General features: G+C 50.8%; 1 protein-coding gene across 1 annotated transcript; it reads left to right on the top strand.

The window, feature by feature from the left end:
- The first annotated feature begins 7,409 nt into the window (after positions 1-7,409).
- On the top strand, positions 7,410-17,787 carry LOC140402532 (uncharacterized). The gene is made up of 3 exons (XM_072490387.1): positions 7,410-7,551; positions 11,629-14,421; positions 17,398-17,787. The coding sequence occupies exons 2-3, from the start codon at positions 11,660-11,662 to the stop codon at positions 17,522-17,524; spliced, it is 2,889 nt and encodes a 962-aa protein (XP_072346488.1). The 5' UTR covers positions 7,410-7,551; positions 11,629-11,659; the 3' UTR covers positions 17,525-17,787.
- The last annotated feature ends 3,496 nt before the right edge of the window (positions 17,788-21,283 follow it).

Genomic DNA, 21,283 nt, shown 5'->3' with positions numbered 1-21,283 from the left:
TAGTTAGGGGGATAGATAGGAAATTCTGTGGGAACGAGAGAGACTCGCGGTTGGTGTGTTGCCTCCCAGGTGCCAGGGTGCGTGATGTCTCGGATCGTGTTTTCGGGATCCTTAAGGGGGAGGGGGAGCAGCCCCAAGTCATGGTCCACATAGGTACCAATGACATAAGTAGGAAAAGGGATAGGGATGTAAGGCAGGAATTCAGGGAGCTAGGGTGGAAACTTAGATCTAGAACAAACAGAGTTATTATCTCTGGGTTGTTACCCGTGCCACGTGCTAGCGAGCCGAGGAATAGGGAGAGAGAGGAGTTGAACACGTGGCTACAGGGATGGTGCAGGAGGGAGGGTTTCAGATTTCTGGATAATTGACGCTCATTCTGGGGTCGGTGGGACCTCTACAAACGGGATGGTCTACACCTGGACCAGAGGGGTACCAATATCCTGGGGGGAAATTTGCTAATGCTCTTCGGGAGGGTTTAAACTAGTTCAGCAGGGGCTTGGGAACCTGAATTGTAGCTCCAGTATACAGGAAGTTGAGAGTAGTGAGGTCATGAGTAAGGTTTCAAAGTTGCAGGAGTGTATCCGCAGGCAGGAAGGTGGTTTAAAGTGTGTCTTCTTCAATGCCAGGAGCATCCGGAATAAGGTGGGTGAACTTGCGGCATGGGTTGGTACCTGGGTCTTCGATGTTGTGGCCATTTCGGAGACATGGACAGAGCAGGGACAGGAATGGTTGTTGCAGGTGCCGGGGTTTAGATATTTCAGTAAGCTCAGGGAAGGTGGTAAAAGAGGGGGAGGGGTGGCATTGTTAGTCAAGGACAGTATTACTGTGGCAGAAAGGACGTTTGATAAGGACTTGTCTACTGAGGTAGTATGGGCTGAGGTTAGAAACAGGAAAGAAGAGGTCACCCTGTTAGGGGTTTTCTATAGGCATCCGAAAAGTTCCAGAGATGTAGGGGAAAGGATTGCAAAGATGATTCTGGATAGGAGCGAAAGCAACAGGGTAGTTGTTATGGGGGACTTTAACTTTCCAAATATTGACTGGAAACGCTATAGTTTGAGTACTTTAGATGGGTCCGTTTTTGTCCAATGTGTGCAGGAGGGTTTCCTGACACAGTATGTAGATAGGCCAACGGGAAGCGAGGCCATATTGGATTTGGTACTGGGTAATGAACCAGGACAGGTGTTTGATTTGGAGGTAGGTGAGCACTTTGGTGATAGTGACCATAATTCGATTACGTTTACTTTAGTGATGGAAAGGGATAGGTATATACCACAAGGTGTAAGGTTTTCGGGCAATTCGGCCCTTTTTGGAGAAACTCAGAGACTGTAAACCGACTTTCCAGCCAAGGGAACAGAACCAGTTTTCCCAGCAGGCTTGGCCCGCTGAGCTGAGTAAGGGCATAAATACATAAACATTTACAAACACCCCCCTAGGAGCTACAAGGAAGAAGGAGCCAGACAAACAAGATAACATCAAGACACAGACAAAGGGGCACGGGAATACACAGGAGGCTTGCATGCAAGCAGGACAATGGGATGGTCATAGCCCCATGCAAATGTAAATGACCTGGCCTCCACCAGAGTAGAATCCAATTAGCACCCCATCAACATAGCGAGGTGAGAACAGCAGCCATCTCCGGAGCAGCTGGAAGACACTGAAATTCTCCACAGAAGAGCCTAACCTCATTAAAACTAGAAATCAGACTGTCTGAGTCCAGCATATTGCGCTGGAAAAGCCAAATTCAAATCGCGCAGGTCTGAAAAAAACCAAGTTGGAGGCGGACCTGGGGGAGGTACTCCAAGCTTGACAGAAGCTACCGGCAGAAACTCACTGAAAGAAGGGGGCGGAGCCAGCGCCAAATTCAAATCGCGCAGGTCTGCCTAGCTGGAAGAAGCGGACCTGCAAGGAATACCCCGGAAACATACAGCTCTGACCGGCCCAAAGGGGGCGGGGCCAGCGGGAACTTTGAAAACCTACCTTTTCAATGCAAAAGGGGCTGGCCGATCACAGAACAAAGCCAGGTATAACTATATAAAAGGGGCTGTGTTTTCGAGTGGGGGTCTCTTCGTTCGTGGCTCGACCTCTGCACCCCTGACTTGACCTCTGCAGCCTGTGACCGTAAGTAACCCGCAGCAGCTTGCGAAACTCCCTTGATTTTAATAGTGGTTGAGGCTTTGGGGAAGGGAACTTGTTTTGTGCCTTGTGATTTTGCTAAAACCTGTGTAACCGTAAGAATTTTCGTTGTGTCCGCTATATTACCTTTTGAATAGACTTAGTTGTATTAGAGCATAAGATTTTATTGTGTTTCTTCTGTTGGTGATTTTGACCTGGGTTTTACAATAAACCTTGATTTGATGCTAATTGGAGTCGTTTAAATTCTTCAATCCTTCACCAGCGATCTCTGACCAAGTCATTGTTAAAAATACTCCTCACCTTAATTCCGGGTTCAAGAATCGAGGGTCATCTTGAGCGATTCACTCAGGACAGACTGCTGGTTAGGAAATAAACAGCAGTGTCCTATTCTCTCTCTTGGGAAAGCTACTCTAGTGGAGTAGGAACCGGGTGGGGGTTGTACCACCGGCAAGAGAGAGAATCACCTGGGTATTGGTAGGGGTCTGGAGATCTGTATGATATAAGTCTCAGGCTGTCGGTTAGGAATAAACGGCAGACTTGAATCAGTGCTCTCTTCAGTGGAAGTGTCCCAGTGCGACATCCCCTGGCCTCTGAAGTTTCAGTGCCGGCTGGAGAGAGACACACACAGATATTCAAGCCCCAGATATCGGCCCAGTAGTGGAGTAGCGGAGATGGCACCCTCTACACAAGGCAAGAGTTATATCTGGGGGAAAGGCAATTACGATGCGATGAGGCAAGACTTAGGATGCATCGGATGGAGAGGAAAACTGCAGGGTATGGGCACAATTGAAATGTGGAGCTTGTTCAAGGAACAGCTACTGCGTGTCCTTGATAAGCATGTACCTGTCAGGCAGGGAGGAAGTGGTCGAGCGAGGCAGCCGTGGTTTACTAAAGCAGTTGAAACACTTGTCAAGAGGAAGAAGGAGGCTTATGTAAAGATGAGACATGAAGGTTCAGTTAGGGCGCTCGAGAGTTACAAGTTAGCTAGGAAGGACCTAAAGAGAGAGCTAAGAAGAGCCAGGAGGGGACATGAGAAGTCTTTGGCAGGTAGGATCAAGGATAACCCTAAAGCTTTCTATAGATATGTCAGGAATAAAAGAATGACAAGGGTAAGAGTAGGGCCAGTCAAGGACAGTAGTGGGAAGTTGTGTGTGGAGTCCGAGGAGATAGGAGAGGTGCTAAATGAATATTTTTTTTGTCAGTATTCACACAGGAAAAAAACAATGTTGTCGAGGAGAATACTGAGATTCAGGCTACTAGACTAGAAGGGCTTGAGGTTCATAAGGAGGAGGAGTTAGCAATTCTGGAAAGTGTGAAAATAGATATGTCCCCTGGGCCGGATGGGATTTATCCTAGGATTCTCTGGGAAGCTAGGGAGGAGATTGCTGAGCCTTTGGCTTTGATCTTTAAGCCATCTTTGTCTACAGGAATAGTGCCAGAAGACTGGAGGATAGAAAATGTTGTCCCCTCATTCAAGAAGGGGAGTAGAGACAACCCCGGTAACTATAGACCTGTGAGCTTTACTTCTGTTGTGGGCAAAATCTTGGAAAGGTTTATAAGAGATAGGATGTATAATCATCTGGAAAGGATTCATTTGATTATAGATAGTCAACACGGTTTTGTGAAGGGTAGGTCGTGCCTCACAAACCTTATTGAGTTCTTTGAGAAGGTGACCAAACAGGTGGATGAGGGTAAAGCAGTTGATGTGGCGGATATGGATTTCAGTAAAGCGTTTGATAATGTTCCCCATGGTAGGCTACTGCAGAAAATAAGGAGGCATGGGATTCAGGGTGATTTAGCAGTTTGGATCAGAAATTGGCTAGCTGGAAGAAGACAAAGGGTGGTGGTTGATGGGCTATGTTCAGACTGGAGTCCAGTTACTGGTGGTGTACCATAAGGATCTGTTTTGGGGCCACTTGCTGTTTGTCATTTTTATAAATGACCTGGAGGAGGGCGCAGAAGGATGGGTGAGTAAATTTGCAGATGACACTAAAGTCGGTGGAGTTGTGGACAGTGCGGAAGGATGTTACAAGTTACAGAGGGACATAGATAAGCTACAGCGCTGGGCTGAGAAGTGGCAAATGGAGTTTAATGCAGAAAAGTGTGAGGTGATTCATTTTGGAAGGAATAACAGGAAGACAGAGTACTGGGCTAATGGTAAGATTCTTGGCAGTGTGGATGAGCAGAGAGATCTCGGTGTCCATGTACAACTGAAAGTTGCCACCCAGGTTGAGAGGGTTGTTAAGAAGGCGTATGGTGTGTTAGCTTTTATTGGTAGAGGGATTGAGTTTCGGAGCCATGAGGTCATGTTGCAGCTGTACAAAACTCTGGTGCGGCCGCATTTGGAGTATTGCATGCAATTCTGGTCGCCGCATTATAGGTAGGATGTGGAAGCATTGGAAAAGGTGCAGAGGAGATTTACCAGAATGTTGCCTGGTATGGAGGGAAGATCTTATGAGGAAAGGCTGAGGGACTTCAGGCTGTTTTCGTTAAAGAGAAGAAGGTTAAGAGGTGACTTAATTGAGGCATACAAGATTATCAGAGGATTGGATAGGGTGGACAGTGAGAGCCTTTTTCCTCGGATGGTGATGTCTAGCTCGAGGGAACATAGCTTTAAATTGAGGGGAGATAGATGTAGGACAGATGTCAGAGGAAGGTTCTATACTCAGAGAGTAGTAAGGGCGTGGAATGCCCTGCCTGCAACAGTAGTGGACTCACCAACACTAAGGGCATTCAAATGGTCATTGGATAGACATATGGACGATAAGGGAATAGTGTAGATTGGCTTTAGAGTGGTTTCACAGGTCGGCGCAACATCGAGGGCCGAAGGGCCTGTATTGCGCTGTAATGTTCTATGTTGTATGTTCTATGAAACTACAGGCCTGATAGCTTAATATCTCACAGGGAAAAATGCCAGAATCTTTTATTCGGGAGATTATAGCTGGGCATTTGGAACATTATCATTTAATCAGGCAGAGTCAACATGGTTTAGAGAAAGGGAAATCATGCTTGACTAATTTATTTGAGTACTTTGAGGAGCAATGTGGATAAGGGGGAACCTGTAGATGTGGTGTACTTAGATTTCCAGAAGGCATTTAACAAAGGGCTCCATCAACGGTGACTACACAAAACGATAGCTCATGTCTCAGGAGGTAACAGATTAGCCTGGCTAGAGGGTTGGATAGCTAACGGGAAACAGACCCTAGGGATAAAAATGTTAGTCTGCAGGTGCAGCAAGTGATCAGGAAGACACATGGAATATTGTTCTTCATCTCAAGGAGAATGGAATATAAAAGAAGTAGGGATTGGACATTGGTGAGACCACATCTGGGGCATTGTGCACAGTTTTGGTCTCCATACGGTGGATATAATTGCATTGGAAGCAGTTTGGAGGTTTACTTCACCGATTTGGGCGGGAGTATTTACATGGATAGGTTGGACAGGCTGGGCCTGTATTCACTGGAGTTGAGAGGAATGAGAGCTGATCTTATTGAAACGTATAAGGTCCTGAGAGAATTTGACAGGGTGGATGTTGAGGGGATGTTTCCCCTTTGTGGTAGGGACTGGAACGAGGGGGGACACAGTTTAAAAATAACAGGTGGGATTCTGCGTTTCACAAATTAAGTGTTGACACCGGGACTGAAACGGTGGACTTCCACGACAATTAAATAGGCGTCGGTCCCGGAGCAATTCATGATCCATTAATGGGCTAGCACTGGCGCCACGTGGAACTCGATCGGTTCCAAGCTTAGATGGTTTTGGCAGGGTTTCGCGAAGGCGATGTCCACGGTACTCAAAACACGGGTGGTGCCGTGTCCGGAGGTGGCGATCTTCGGAGTGTCAGAAGAGCCGGGAGTTCAGGGGGCGAAAGAGGCCGACGTCTTGGCCTTTGCCTCCCTGGTAGCCCGGAGACAGATCTTAGTAATGTGGAGGGACTCGTAGCCCACCAGTGTAGAGACCTGGGTTAGTGACGTGGCTGGGTTTCTCAGTCTCGAGAAAGTAAAGTTCGCCTTAAGCGGGTCAATGTTAGGGTTCACCCGGAGGTGGCAGCCGTTCGTCGACTTTCTCGAGGAAAATTAAAATGTCAACAGAAGCAATATTCAAAAAAGGGGGTGTGGGAAGGGCCAGACTGTTTTATTGTTGGGGGGGGGGGGGTGTAAAGATTGTGGTGGGGGTGGACATGTTTATTGGGCCAAGTTTATGTCGGTGTTATTGTTATTATTATCAAAATGGCAAATACCCTAATACAAATATATTTTAAAATTATTTACACAGTGTGTGTGTGAATATTTATAGAGATTGTGTGTGTGTGTGAATATTTATAGAGATTGTGTGTGTGTGTGAATATTTATAGAGATTGTGTGTGTGTGTGCGTGATTATTTAGAGATTGTGTGTGTGAATATTTACAGAGATTGTGTGTGTAAGAATATTTACAGAGATTGTGTGTGTGTGATTATTTAGAGATAGTGTATGTGTGAATATTTACAGAGATTGTGTGTGTGTGAATATTTACAGAGATTGTGTGTGTGAGAATATTTACAGAGATTGTGTGTGTAAGAATATTTACAGAGATTGTGTGTGTGTGATTATTTAGAGATTGTGTATGTGTGAATATTTACAGTGATTGTGTGTGTGTGAATATTTACAGAGATTGTGTGTGTGTGAATATTTACAGAGATTGTGTGTGTGTGAATATTTTAGGGAGATTGTGTGTGTGTGAATATTTACAGAGATTGTGTGTGTGTGAATATTTACAGAAAATGTGTGTGTGTGAATATTTACAGAGATTGTGTGTGTGTGAATATTTAGGGAGATTGTGTGTGTGTGAATATTTACAGTGATTGTGTGTGTGTGAATATTTAGAGATTGTGTGTGTGAGAATATTTACAGAGATTGTGTGTGTGTGTGAATATTTAGAGATTGTGTGTGTGAATATTTAGAGATTGTGTGTGTGAATATTTACAGAGATTGTGTGTGTGAAAATATTTACAGAGATTGTGTGTGTGTGTGAATATTTAGAGATTGTGTGTGTGAATATTTACAGAAAATGTGTGTGTGAATATTTACAGAGATTGTGTGTGTGTGAATATTTACAGAGATTGTATGTGTGAATATTTCCTGTGATTCTCAGATTCCACACATAGGGGCATTAACAGAGACAGCGGGAAGTCTGACAGATGAACTGAAACACTCTGAGGAACACCAGTTTCTTATGAAACACACCTTCAGCCCCAAGCCAGCGAGTTCCCCCCCCCCTGAAGCCGGAGTTTGTTGTTTTCTGAGCGCAGCCCGCGTTCCAGAATGGGAGCAGGGAACAGAGCCGCTGTTCTCATCCAAACCGCAGCGCCGGAGACGCAGACAGAGAGACAGTTCAGACAGGACAGCGGCCCCGGGAGAGGCGACCTGTCCTGGGACAGGTGAGAGGCTCCCGAGGGTCAGGCACATTGTCCGGGTTGAGGGGGCGGGGGGGGGGGGTCAAGACTGTAGTCAGATATCTGGGAGCGATTAGTGATTGTAATCAGATATCGGGGAGCGATTAGTGACTGTAATCAGATATCTGGGAGTGACTGTAAGAGTGTAATCCAGATATCTGGGAGTGATTACAGTGTAATCAGATATCGGGGAGCGATTCGTGACTGTAATCAGATATCTGGGAGTGACTAAGAGTGTAATCAGATATCTGGGAGTGATTACAGAGTGTAATCAGATATCTGGGAGCGATTAGTGACTGTAATCAGATATCAGAGTGATTACAGAGTGTAATCAGATATCTGGGATTGAATACAGAGTGTAATCAGATATCTAGGAGCGATTAGTGACTGTAATCAGATATCTGGGAGTGATTGTAAGTGTAATCAGATATCTGGGAGTGATTGTAAGAGTGTAATCAGATTTCTGGGAGTGATTACAGAGTGTAATCAGATATTTGGGAGCGATTAGTGACTGTAATCAGATATCTGGGAGTGATTGTAAGAGTGTAATCAGATATCTGGGAGTGATTGTAAGAGTGTAATCCGGTTTCTGGGAGTGATTGTAAGAGTGTAATCAGATATCTGGGAGTGATTGTAAGACTGTAATCAGATATCTGGGAGTGATTCGAGATTCTAATCAGATATCTGGGAATGATTACAGACTTTAAGCAGATATCTGGGTGCAATTACAGACTTGTCATATATCTGGGAGTGATTACAGAGTGTAATCAGATATCTGGGAGTGATTAGAGACTGCAATCAGATATCCGGGAGTGATTAGACTGTAATCAAACATCTGGGAGTGATTACAGAGTGCAATCAGACATCTCGGAGTGACTACGCACTGTAATCAGACATCTGGGAGTGATTACAGAATGCAATCAGACATCTCAGAGTGATTACAGACTGTAATCAGATATCTGGGAGTGATTACAGAGTGTAATCAGATGTCTGGGAGCGAATACAGACTGTAATCAGATATCTGGGAGCAAATACAGACTTTAATCAGATACCTGGGAGTGATTACAGAGTGTAGCCAGATAACAGCGCCCGGGACCCGGGTTCGATTCCCAGTCTTGGATCACTGTCTGTGTGGAGTCTGCACATTCTCCCTGTGTCTGTGTGGGTTTCCTCCGGGTGCTCCGGTTCCCTCCCACTGTCCAATGATGTGCAGTTTAAGAGGATTGGTTGTGATAAATTGCCGCTTTATGTCCAAACTATGTGCAGGTTGGGTGGGGTTACTGGGTTGTGGCGATGGGGTAGGGGAAGCAACATTAGTTGCGGTGCTCTTTCGGAGGGTCAGTACAGACTCGATGGACCGAATGGCCTCCTTCTCCACAGTTGGGATTCTATGAATTCTGTCTGCGAATCAGTTATTTAGCAGGGATTTCAGACTGTAATCGGATATTCACTTTGTTTTAATAACAACATAGATTCCAGTTTGTTGAGCCATTAGAGTGATTGCATTGCAGCACAGAAGGTCATTCGGCCCATCGTGTCCATTCCAGCTCTCTGCAGAACAAGCCAGTCTGTATCATTGGCCCTATAGCCTCAAATGTTAATCCAATTTATTTTTCAAATCATTGATCATCTCCTCTCCCACCATTCTCTGTGCAAAAAAAAATCTTCCTCTAAACCCCCATCCTGTAGCTCAAAACCTTATTTCTGAATTAATCCAGTGACGAGCTGATCAGGGACACGCCATTTAGGGTCCTGGTAGTAAATCAAATATGGGCCCAACGGCCCACAGTTAGATCCATTTAAGTGAGCAACACCCGGCATCATATCATAGAATCTCTACAATGCCGAAGGAGGCCATTCAGCCCATCGGGTGTGCATCGACCCTCTGAAAGTGCACCCACCCTACTAGGCCCACAGCCCCACCTTACTAGGCCCACAGCCCCACCCTACTAGGCCCACAGCCCACCCATCTAGGCCCACAGCCCCACCCTACTAGGCCCACAGCCCCATGTTACTAGGCCCACAGCCCCACTCTACTGGGCCCACAGCCCCACCCTACTAGGCCCACAGCCCCACCCTACTAGGCCCACAGCCTCACCCTACTAGGCCCACAGCCCCACACTACCAGGCCCACAGCCCCACCCTACTGGGCCCACAACCCCACCCTACTAGGCCCATAGCCCCACCCTACTAGGACCACAGCCCCACCCTATGAGGCCCACAGCTCCACCCTACTAGGCCCACAGCCCCACCCTACTAGGCCCACAGCCCCACCCTACTCGGCCCACAGCCCATCTAGGCCCACAGCCCCACCCTACTAGGCCCACAGCCCCACCTTACTAGGCCCACAGCCCCACCCTACTGGGCCCACAGCCCCACCCTACTAGGCCCACAGCCCACCCTACTAGGCCCACAGCCCCACCCTATGAGGCCCACAGCTCCACCCGACTAGGCCCACAGCCCCACCCTACTAGGCCCAGAGCCCCACACTACCAGGCCCACAGCCCCACCCTACTAGGCCCACAGCCCCACCATACTAGGCCCACAGCACCACCCTACTAGGCTCACAGCCCCACCCTAATAGGCCCACAGCTCCACCCTACTAGGCCCACAGCCCCACACTACCAGGCCCACAGCCCCACCCTACTAGGCCCACAGCCCCACCCTACTAGGCCCACAGCTCCACCCTACTAGGCCCACAGCCCCACCCTACTAGGCCCACTGCCTCACCCTACTAGGCCCACAGCCCCACCCTACTAGGTCCACAGCCCCACCCTATTATGCCCACATCACCCCACCTATCCTTTTGGGCACTAAGTGGCAATTTAGAACAAAGAATCTCGCTGCACCGCGAGAGGCGCCATCTTTCTAGACGAGCCACTAAACTGTGGCCCCATCATCTATCTCAGATGGGTGTGGAAGATCCCGTGGCTTTATTTGCAAAGAAGGGCAGAGAAATTCTTGCTGGTGTCCTGGCCAATATTTGTACTTCAACCAATATCGCCAGAGAAAAAGCGGGTGGTCAGGTTGCCATGTGTGGGAACTTGCTATGCGCCAATTGTCCGCTGTTGGTACGACAGTGACCAGCCTTCAAAAATTACTAACAGCATTAAAGCCCTTTAGGGAGGGTCCTGAGGTTGCGATAGACCATAAGATATAGGAGCTGAATTAGGCCATTCAGCCCATCGAGTGTGCTCCACCATTCAATCATGGCTGATATTTTCTCATCCCCATTCTCCTTCCTTCTCCCCATAACACCCGATCTCCTTATTAATCAAGAACCTGTCTCTGTCTTAAAGACACTCCACAGCCTTCTGCGGCAAAGAGTTCCACAGATTCACTACCCTCTGGCTGAAGAAATTCCTCCTCATCTCAGTTTTAAAGGATCGTCCCTTCAGTCTGAGACAGGACTCGGGTTCTAGTTTTTCCTACAAGTGGAAACATGCTCTCCACGTCCACTCTATCCAGGCCTCGCAAGATCCTGTAAGTTTCAGTAAGATCCCCCTTCATCCTTCTAAACTCCAACGAGTACAACCGCTCCTCATACAAGTTCTTCATTCCAGGGATCGTTCTTGTGAACCTCCTCTGGACCCTTTCCAAGGCCAGCACATCCTTCCTTAGATGCCGGGCCCAAAACTGCTCACAATACTCCAAATGGGGTCTGACCGGAGCCTTATACAGCCTCAGAAGTACATCCTTGGTCTTGTATTCGAGCCATCTCGACATCAATGCTAACGTTGCATTTGTCTTCTCAACTGCAGACTGAACCGGCACATTAAGCTTAAGAGAATCGTGAACAAGGACTCCCAAGTCCCTTTGTGCTTCTGATTTCCTAAGCATTTTCCCATTGAGAAAATAGCCTATGCCTCCATTCCTCCTTCCAAATTGCATAACCTCACACTTTTCCACATTGTATCCCATCTGCCACTTCTTTGCCCACTCTCCTAGCCTGTCCAAATCCTTCTGCAGCCCGCCTGCTTCCTCAATACTCAATCCTTCTGCATTTATGCTGTTATATAGATGTTGGATACTGTTGAAACTCACAGAGTTTCCTGTTTTCAGATGACTCGAGGGACTGTGGCTTTCACCGAGAATGGGCAACACGCATTCCGAAGCTCCCGTCCAGAGGGAACGTGATCCATCGGCGCAGAACGCAGAAGTGCTCAGGAAGGACCGAGAGGATGAGAAGGCCAGCCGGAAGTCAAACCCCTCCGGCCGGGAAGAGCAGCAAAGGGTGTCCTTCTCCTCGGCCTGCTCGCTCGCCTCGGTGGCGGAGCCACAGCGGGCGCGGGACACCAACCCCCAGACTGGCGCCCAAGGCAACCTGGAGCCGGCCAATCCGGCCACCTTAGACACAAGGGTCAAACCCAGTCAAGGCAAGAAGAGGAAAATCGCCAAGGCGCGGAAATGGACTTCGGTGCAAGCGAGCTCCCAGGATGCTTTGGCCGTCGTGGACAAGTTGACGTCGGACAGGCTACATTCTTCCGTGAGGGTTGAGCAGGACAGCTCGCCCAAAGCGACTGAAGGACTAGCGTCGGCCGTCCCTGCCCTTGACTTCTGCCACCATGAGAAGGAGCTGTCGCCCAAAAGCCAAGCGGGGCCAAACGCTGGAAATAAGGACCTGCCGAGCCAGGGGGCAGCCAGCAGGTGTGCTGAGCCAGACGCTGACGTTGGCACCACCCCACAGCGGGGAGGGCAGGGGGAGCCCCTGGACGGTACCCTCCATTCTCTCCTGCCCTCCAACCAGAGTGCGATGGCAGCCAGGAGACTCCAGCTGGCCTGCAGCTCGCAGGGTTGCCAAGGGAAGTCAGGGCCAACCCAGGGGCAGAGCAACCAGGCTCCCGTCAACGGGAAAGAGCTGCCCAACAAGCTGATCAAACTGAGCATCATCAGGTCCCCTCCCTGCCCCCAGGTCACCAGCCCTGGGGCCAGCGACAGGGCCAGACCACCAGCCTTCCAGCACGATGACGAGGGGAGACCACAGCCGGCGAAGGTCTTGGGCCCCCTGCCCACCATGAAGCCGGCCCGCACTGACGGAAAGCACAGCGGGTGGGGGGAAGAGGAAGGGGCGTCGCCCCCAGAGGCCACGGAACTGGCAGCAGGGGAAAGCCCAGAACGCCAGGCGGCGCCAACCTGCCAGGTCAACAGGGGAGGCGCCCTGCCGGAAGCTGCCCTCGCCAGCGCCAAGAGTGGGAATCAGGCGCCCGCTGCCCCGTCTGGCCGCCTGAAAGCGCAGTCATTTCTCAACAAGTGGGGCGCCCACGTGGAGAAGGACCCGAGTTCGGCCGAGAAAAGCCAGCCGCTGGTGGACCTGCCTCCCTTCCCTCCTGGTGCCAAGGCGATGGCGCCACACCAAGAGAAGTATGGCGCCCCGGCGGGTATTTCCTACGCGGAGGCCCTGAAGCAGGTGCCCTTGCTGAGAATCTCCCAAGATGCCAGATGCCCAGCCAACGAGGCCAAGGAGGAAGTGGAGGCCTTTGACCCGAACGGCACCAAGGAGCTTGGCGATGTGGCGCCGACACAAGATGGTGGCTCGGCGGCCCTGAAGAAGAAGCTGCCCTTTTACGAGCAGCTGATAGCCAGTCTGAAGAGCCAAACCCAGAAGCAGAAGGGTCTGAAGCCACTGAGGCAGATCCTCACCCAGGAGGAGCTATCACAGTCCAAGCCCGGGAAGAACGGCGGCACACCGGAGGCGCCAGCGGTTTTACAGGTTTCGCCGGAGCCTCTGCTCCTCCCCGGCTCTCAGACCCAAACCCCAGCTGGGTCCCCACAACCCCTGCAGCTCCCCTCGCCCGCCTCCTTCCAGTTTGAGGCTCCTGACCACTCAGCAAGGACAAAGGCCGACCCTAAGTTTGTCCAGTGGTTTCAGCAGCAGCAGCAGCAGCCAATCTTCCAGTTCCAGAGCAAGCTGGGGCCGAGGCCCGGCCCACAGGAGCAGGCCGGGGCCGCCGCCAGTCTTTCCCTCGGGCCCGTGTGCCAGACAGCAAGCGACCCGCAGCTGCCGGTCCCTGGGTGCGGGACAGTGCCCCAGCTCCACACCTCCGTCCAACTTCCCTCGCAGTCCTGGCTGAACCAACAGATTGAGGCCCAGTGTAGGCTTCAGCTGCACCCTCAGGCCCAACCTTGGCCTGTATCCATGGTTTCGCCGCCTTCCTTGTACGCCCCACCTCAGCACAACAGCCAGCCCATACTTGGCAGCTTGCCGTCGGACCAGCTCCCCATTTGGCCCCGTCTTCAAGGCCAAACTCAAGCACAGGTGAAGTTTAGCACGATGACCCATCTCCCGTGCCAGCAGCTCCCCAAGCCGGCAATCCAAACACCGCTCCACCTCCAGATATCGTGCAGCCTTCAGCAGCAGCTGGCGGTGGTGCCCGCCCCTCCGTTGCCAGTCCCGGTGAAGCTGGAATCGCCTCAGCAGCCAAAGCAAATTCAGCTCCAGAATCGGAACCAGAGCCCCGCCCAGGGCCCGGCAGCTCCGAAGGCCGAGCCCAAAGGCGGCCCCAAACCCGCTGCCCCGGCCCCGCCCCCGCCCCCGCCCAAGGTGGCTGCCAAGCCCCCGAAGCAAGAACAGTTGCCGCCCAGGGCCTCGCACCAAACCTCGGCCAAGCCCAAGGCCCAAGCCAAGGGGCGGAAGGGCCAACCCTCTCTGCCCAGCCAGCCGCTGCCGCTGCAGAGGCAGGAACCAATCAAAGTTCAGGCAGAAGCAGAGCCCGCGGCCGAGGGGCTGTCACCACTCCAGCGGCCAACGGGACGCTGGTCGGCGTTTCAGATCGATAAAACCTGCACGAGGAAGTGTCACTGCCGACACAGGGAGGACAAGGGGACGTCACACCTGCCGAGGAACATCGCCAACTGGTGAGTTCGCCAAGGGTACCATCAGCTGAGCCGAGCAAGAGGTTTCATTGGGTCTCGTGTTCAAACATGACAAAGCATCAAAAAAGGTCGACTTGAAATGCATTTTCTGCCCGCCCCCCCCTCAAACAAATATGACAACTCTGGTTGGATGGATTACCAAAGGTATCATCGCACACCTTACCACCGCCAACATCACCCCCAACCCCCTCCCACACTATTGGTTGCTTCACACATCCATCCTCGCACACCCATTGGATAGCAGACAGGCTTCACCACGTGATTCTCTGCCTCAGAAGGCAATTGCGGAGGGGGCTGGGGTCGCTCAATAGTTTTTAAGGTGGATAGATTCTTGCGAGGCAAGAGGGGTCAAAGTCTATCGGGGCAGGGGGGGGGCGGGGGGGTGGGGGGAGTAGGTGTGGGACGTGGAACCCAGCGCAAACAGATCTCGTGGAATGGCAGAACAGGCTGGATGGGCCCAATGGCCCATTTGCGCCCATTTTGAATGTTTCATTGGATGACGATTGTCGCAAGTTTAAAAAAAACATCCAATGTATTTCTGGAATTAATGAACAAATTAATACTTTTATTTTGATGCCCCTGCGATGGTGGTTCTCCTGGCTTTTATGTTCGCAAGGGTACCCTGGAGATCAGACTTAAATCTTGGGAGGCTCCAGTGAAAATCCTGGGGAGTTGGCACCATCATAGCCACTGGCGCCATCACAAAAGGGTGACTTTTAAAAGCAGAATTTGAAAATCCCTCGTTTGGAAGCAGGTGTTCAATGAGATGAGGTGGCTCATGGCAGAAGAACATCTGGGGGGTGGGGGTGGGGCGGGGGAGCTTTGAGGAGAATTCCACAGGCATTCGCCTGAGTTCAGGGAGGAGTGTGTTTGACCACAGTCATGCTGTGTGCTTAAAAGGAACTTTGTGTGTTAATGAGACCATTGTAGTTTAGGATTTACTTTGTAATCCGTCTTGGTCTTAAAATCTGTATATTTGTTGAGCTAACGGGCAGGGGGGTGGGAGAGTAAAGGTGTATCATACACTAATCCAACTTTTCATGTTTAATAAATGTGTTATCCTTGTTGTTAAGAACAAAGGACAAAGAACAATAAAGTACAGGAACAGGCCCTTCGGCCCTCCAAGCCTCTACCAGTCATGATACCAACCTTTGCCAAAACACTCAGCACTTCCTTGTGCTGTATCCCTTTATACCCATCCTATACATGTGTTTGTCAAGATGCCTTTTGAACGCCGTTCATGTATCTGCTTCCACAACCTCCCCTGGCAACATGTTCCAGCCACTCACCGCCCTCTGCGTAAAAAACCTGCCTCGCACATCTCCTCTAAACTTTGCCCCATGGGCCTTGAACCTGTGCCCCCTGATGACTGACCTCTCCACCCTGGGAAAGAGTGCCTGCCCATCCACTCTGCCTATGCCCCTCATAATCATGTAGACCTCTATCTCTATCTTAACACCCGTCTTTCTAATGAAAACAGTCTGAGTCTATTCAGCCTCTCCACATAGCCAACACCCTCCAGACCAGGCAACATCCTGGTCAACCTCCTCTGTGAATTAGTGGTCCCCCACGTTTTATTTTTAAAAAGTTACGGTCTTTTGAGTCAGGGTTGCATTCTGGGATCGGCCTGTCCAGTTGTAACATCAATTGGGATTGCAATAACCATATGTCTGTATGTCTGGAGTCACATGTAGGCCAGACCAAGTAAGGATGGCAGATTTCCTTCCCTAAAGGAGACCAGTGAGCCAGATGGGTTTTTACATTTAGGCAATCGTTTTGACTCCATATTTTTATTGGATTCAAATTTCACCAGCCACCTAGGTGGGATTCGAACCTGGGTCCCCAGAGCGTGACCCCTGGATTACTAGCCCAGTGACAATCCCACTGTGACATTGTCTGAGGTGATGTACGTGAGGCACAATGGTACACAAATGTCAGATAGTGGTAATGTCACTTGACTCATAGTCCAGAGGTCCAGTCTAATGCTCCGGGGAACATGGGTGCAAATCTCACAAGGGCAGCTGGTGGAATTTAAATTTAATGAACAAATATGGAATATTCCTCAGTAATGGTGACCGATTGTGGTAGAAACCCATCTGGTTCACTAATGCCCCTTTCGGGAAGTAAATCTGCCGTCCTTACCCCGTACCAGCCTCCCCGAACAGGCGCCGGAATGTGGCGACTAGGGGCTTTTCACAGTAACTTCATTGAAGCCGACTTGTGACAATGAGCGATTTTCATTTCATTTCATTTCACACGTGACTCCTGACCCACAGCCACGTGGTTGACTCTTAAATACCCCTCGGAAATGGCCGTGTCAGCCACCTAGTCCAAGGGCAATTAGGGATGGGGACCAAATGCTGGCCCCAGCCCAGTGACATCCATGTCCCATGAGAGAATACAGTAGGGAGGAGGCCAGTGCAAAGATCGGAAAAGCCTCTGCTGATTCCGACATTTTCCCAACTTCGGCACTGTCGCTGGTGACAGGCACGGGCTCAAGTAGCTCACTCCTGATTCCCAATAATTAGGAGGCGGCACGATAGCACAGTGGTTAGCACTGTTGCTTCACAGCTCCAGGGCATCAGGTATGATTCCCGGCTTGGGTCACTGTCCGCGTGGAGTCTGCTCATTCTCCCCGTGGCTGCGTGGGTTTCCTCCGGGTGCGCCGGTTTCCTGCCACAGTCCAAGGATGTGCAGGTTAGTTGGATTGTCCATGCTAAATTTCCCCTCAGTGTCCAAAAAGGGTTAGGTGGGGTTACCGGGCTACGGGGATAGGGAGGAGGTGTTAGGCTTAAGTAGGGTGCTCTTTCCAAGGGCTGGTGCAGACGCGATGGGTCGAATGGCCTCCTTCTGCACTGTGAATTGTATGATCCTATAGTTGGATTGCCAGCTCAGACCAATCGTGTCATTTTTTGCTTCCTTTTCTTTTGGTCCCCCCCCCCCCCCAAACACACACAGGACCAACTCCGTGAAGGAACCGTTCTCCGAGACGCCCTGGGTTCGCACCGCCGTGTTGGCAGGGTCGCTGGTCGCCGGGACCAAGTTCTGCATGGATCACTTCAAGGCCAACAACCCTCCCGGCTGAACGCGAGCGCCCGCTTCGCAAAGACAACGGCGAGGAGGAGAGGGAGGAGGAGGATGAGGGGAAGGAAGCGGAAAGAGCGGCGTCCGCTCTTTAATAAGATTTCGGCGGGAGTAAACATTCAGCGTGAACCTTCTCACCCTTGCTTTCCGCATTACGAGCCAACTTGATGGGACCCACCTCCTCCACACCGGTGTGTCCATCACAGACCAAGAACGCACAGGTTTCCAACACTAATGAATTAAATGCTCCCAATTTTTTTTTAATGGTTTAAATGTTCTGCTTTGCTGGTGAAGTTAATTTGTTACTGAATTCTTCTGCCGAGGGGAGTCAAATAAATAAAATGAGCAATTTGCAAATCAAATATGTAATCTATAAAATCCTCTTCCCAGCTCAATTTTTTCTTTTGTTAAAAAGCAGATAGCTAGGAGTTTAACTGCCACAGTATTGAATCCATGGTCCAAGATGCTCAAAGCAGCCACCTGTACACATCAGACCTTCCACTCTCCCTGACAAGGTCCAGCTGTTTAGAGAGCATGGTTTTGGTGCTGGAATGTCTAAGCAGCTCACTTGAAATAAAGTAGATCTCTGGGGAAAATAGGACATGTGGATTTGTGAGCAGGTGACGGGAGAGTCTGGGAGAGCTCGCGGTGGTTTCCCTGTTCCCGTACCACTGAGCCTACAGGGAAAACTGCAAGTTGAAAGTTTTGGCGCCAATTGGATGTCGGGTAAATGCAGGCAAGCAAAGATTGGTATGCGTGCAGCGAACAGTCATCCCGAGACAGGTCCGAGGCAGAGGCTTATTTTCGGAGGGAGCCCGGGCCTTCTTACGGAGACAGACAGAACCAGATCCCACCTGCATAAAAGCTTTGACAGAGAGTCATCCAGACTGGAGTGCGTTGGCTCCCTTCTTCTCTCACCACAGGTGCTGTCAGACCTGCTGAGGTTGCCCAGTGTTTCTTGTTTTTGTTTCAGTTCCCGCCTACATATACGTGGGTGAAAAGGCCGGATTTGGCCAAAGGTGTGCAGGTTAGATGCGATCAATGCACAGGGTTAGGGCGGGGGAGTGGGCCGAGGTAGGATGCCCTTTCGGAGGGTCGGTGCAGACCTAATGGGCCAAATGGCCTCCCCCTGCACTGTATGGATTCTGTAATTTGGTTTGTGAGGGATAGTAGCACTCACTAAGATTTAGTCGGGTGGATAAAACCAGTTTTGCTATCAACCCTTACAAAAATGAAATGGCCCTTTAAGGCTGAAGCCAGGGATTATAGAGGGTTGGTTTTGGTGGGTCTGGTTTCAATTCGGATAGCGGGCAGTGGGAATGGCGGGAAGCCATTTGTCAAGTTGCCTGGTCTGCAAGCAGCGCCCAGTTAGCGTAAGTGGCACCGATGTGTTTGAGATTGCTCACGTTCTCCACGAGGAAGTGCGCAGTAACCCCACATCAGCGACTCGGAGGGAAAAACCCCTCCACTCAGCGAGTGGTTAGGTTCTGGCACGCACTGCCCGACAGCGTGGTGGAGGCAGGTCGAGTCGGAGCATTCGAAAAGGGGGAATGGGACCGTTCCCTGAAAAGGAAGGAATGCGCGGGGACATGGGGAGAAGGCTGGGAAAATGGGGCAAAGTGAATGGCGCTCTTCGGAGAGGCAGCACAGACACGATGGGCTGAATGGCCACTCCCTGGGATGCAGCGAGTCGGAGATCGCGCACATTTAGCCCCAGTCACCAAGAGAAAACAGCATTGTTTGCCGTTCAGATCCCGCTGCTGTGGCAGTACCTCAATTAAGGGGATATCAATAGTCATTTATAATAATAATCATCTATATTAGTGTCACAAGTAGGCTTACATTAACACTGCAGTGAAGTGACTGCGAAAATCCCCCAGTCGCCACACTCCGGCGCCTGTTCGGGTACACAGAGGGAGAATTCAGAATGTCCAAATTACCTAATAGCACGTCTTTCGGGACTTGTGGGAGGAAACTGGAGCACCCGGAGGAAACCCACGGGGAGAAAGTACTTCCTCACAGACAGGGATCCAAGTCGGGAATCGAACCTGGGACCCTGGAGCTGTGAAGCAACAGTGCTAACCACTGTGCCACCGTGCTGCCCATTTGGTAGGTCAGAACTTGAGTATTGCTGAAAAGAGGCATCTTGTCGAAGCTTTTCCTCTTGCACTCATCAGGACAATCACAAGAATACAAATGTCAAAGGAAACAGCTGTATAATACCTGACACTGGTATTCTTGCGATTGACCTGATGAGTGCAAAATGAAAAACTTTTAACAAAATGTATTTTTCCAGGGATATTGATGAAGGTATCTTCGAGCTGCTTTGGGATAGGGTCAGAAACAAAAGCTGCCCTTCTGCCTTTCCAATGTCACAGTTCCAGATCATACCAATTTGGACAACCAGTCACCTTCCAGATGGCAATATCGGGGTCCTTGGCTTTGGAGGAAACCAGACTGCACCCTCCACCCACCCCCAAGTGTTGACCCAGCTCCCAAACTCATTGTGGGTAATCCTCAAAACCCAGGGGAAGGGGGAGAAGAACCCCATAACAAAGCCGGAAACCCCAAGTAAACCTATGCCAGACGTTTGCATGTCATCCCCCGCAATCTGCACAGGAAAATCCAAACGAGAGACCAGGGGCTGGATTCTCCGATTTGGAGACTATATCCCCACGCCGGCGTGGGAATGGTGGCGCTGTACGCCAGGAAAACTGCCGCAAAACGGCCACCGATTCCCTATTCCGGGGGGGCTAGTAGCCAGCCAGCGTAGAGCACCCAGCTCTAGCTGCCGATACACCCTGGAGAATTGCCGGGTCCGTGGCCGCGCATGCACAGCGGCCTGCAGCACCCGCGCCGTGCTTCATGGCGGATGCGGCTCGCGGGCCTGGCCCGCAAAATAGTCCCCCTCCGCCTTCAGCCAGCTTGCGGTCCCGGACCGCCCCAGCACAGAACGTACCCCCCCCCCTCGGATCGGCCCTCTCCCGACTGCAGCGGCACTGGACTGAGACCACACGTGTCCCACGCCATCGGGAACTCGGGCCAGTCAGAGCTGGAGCACCGTGGAGCGGGCCTCAGCCAACGTACGGAGCATCGCGAAAGCGGCACCGCCCCCGATTTTGGCGTCATCGGGGATTCTCTCGCCCCGTCGCCCAACGCGATTTAGGCGTTGGGGAATCCAGCCCCAGATTTACTTCTCACATCCTTACATTCTGCAATCTCCCAGACCTCAGGATGCTAACACCTGTGACAGCCTCATCTCTCCCTCACACAGCGTGGCTCACGAGGGAAGGGAAGTTAATCCTCAGGTTGAAGCACCTTTCTGGGAGGTGTGGGGATGGGGCAAAGGGAGAATCAGCAGCGGAGCCATTTCCCCATTTGAATCTCCTCTTGCATTTCCAAACTTAACCGAGATTGCCTTTGAATCTTTGCACTTTTGCCCTATACTGATGCTCAGGTTAATTCTCTGGAGGCCTGGGTTCAAATCCCACCAAGGCAACTAGTGAGATTTGAATTCAATTTTATAAAAGGACAGCATCGTGACAGTGATTGGCACCGCTGCCTCACAGCACCAGCGACCCAAGTTCAATTCCGGCCCCGGGTCGCTGTCTGTGCGGAGTTTTCGCTTCCCCTCGTGCCTGCGTGGGGTTTCCTCCGGGTGTGCAGGTTAGGTGGATTGGCAGGTTAGGTGGATCTTTAGTGCCCAAAGATTAGGTGGGGTTACGGGGAGAGGGTGGGGGAGTGGGGCTAGGTACGGTGC

The sequence above is a fragment of the Scyliorhinus torazame genome, chromosome 25, assembly GCF_047496885.1.
Source record: "Scyliorhinus torazame isolate Kashiwa2021f chromosome 25, sScyTor2.1, whole genome shotgun sequence".
NCBI lineage: Eukaryota > Metazoa > Chordata > Chondrichthyes > Carcharhiniformes > Scyliorhinidae > Scyliorhinus > Scyliorhinus torazame.
Note: the sequence above shows the minus strand (reverse complement) of the source record. Positions and strands in the feature narration are given on the sequence as shown.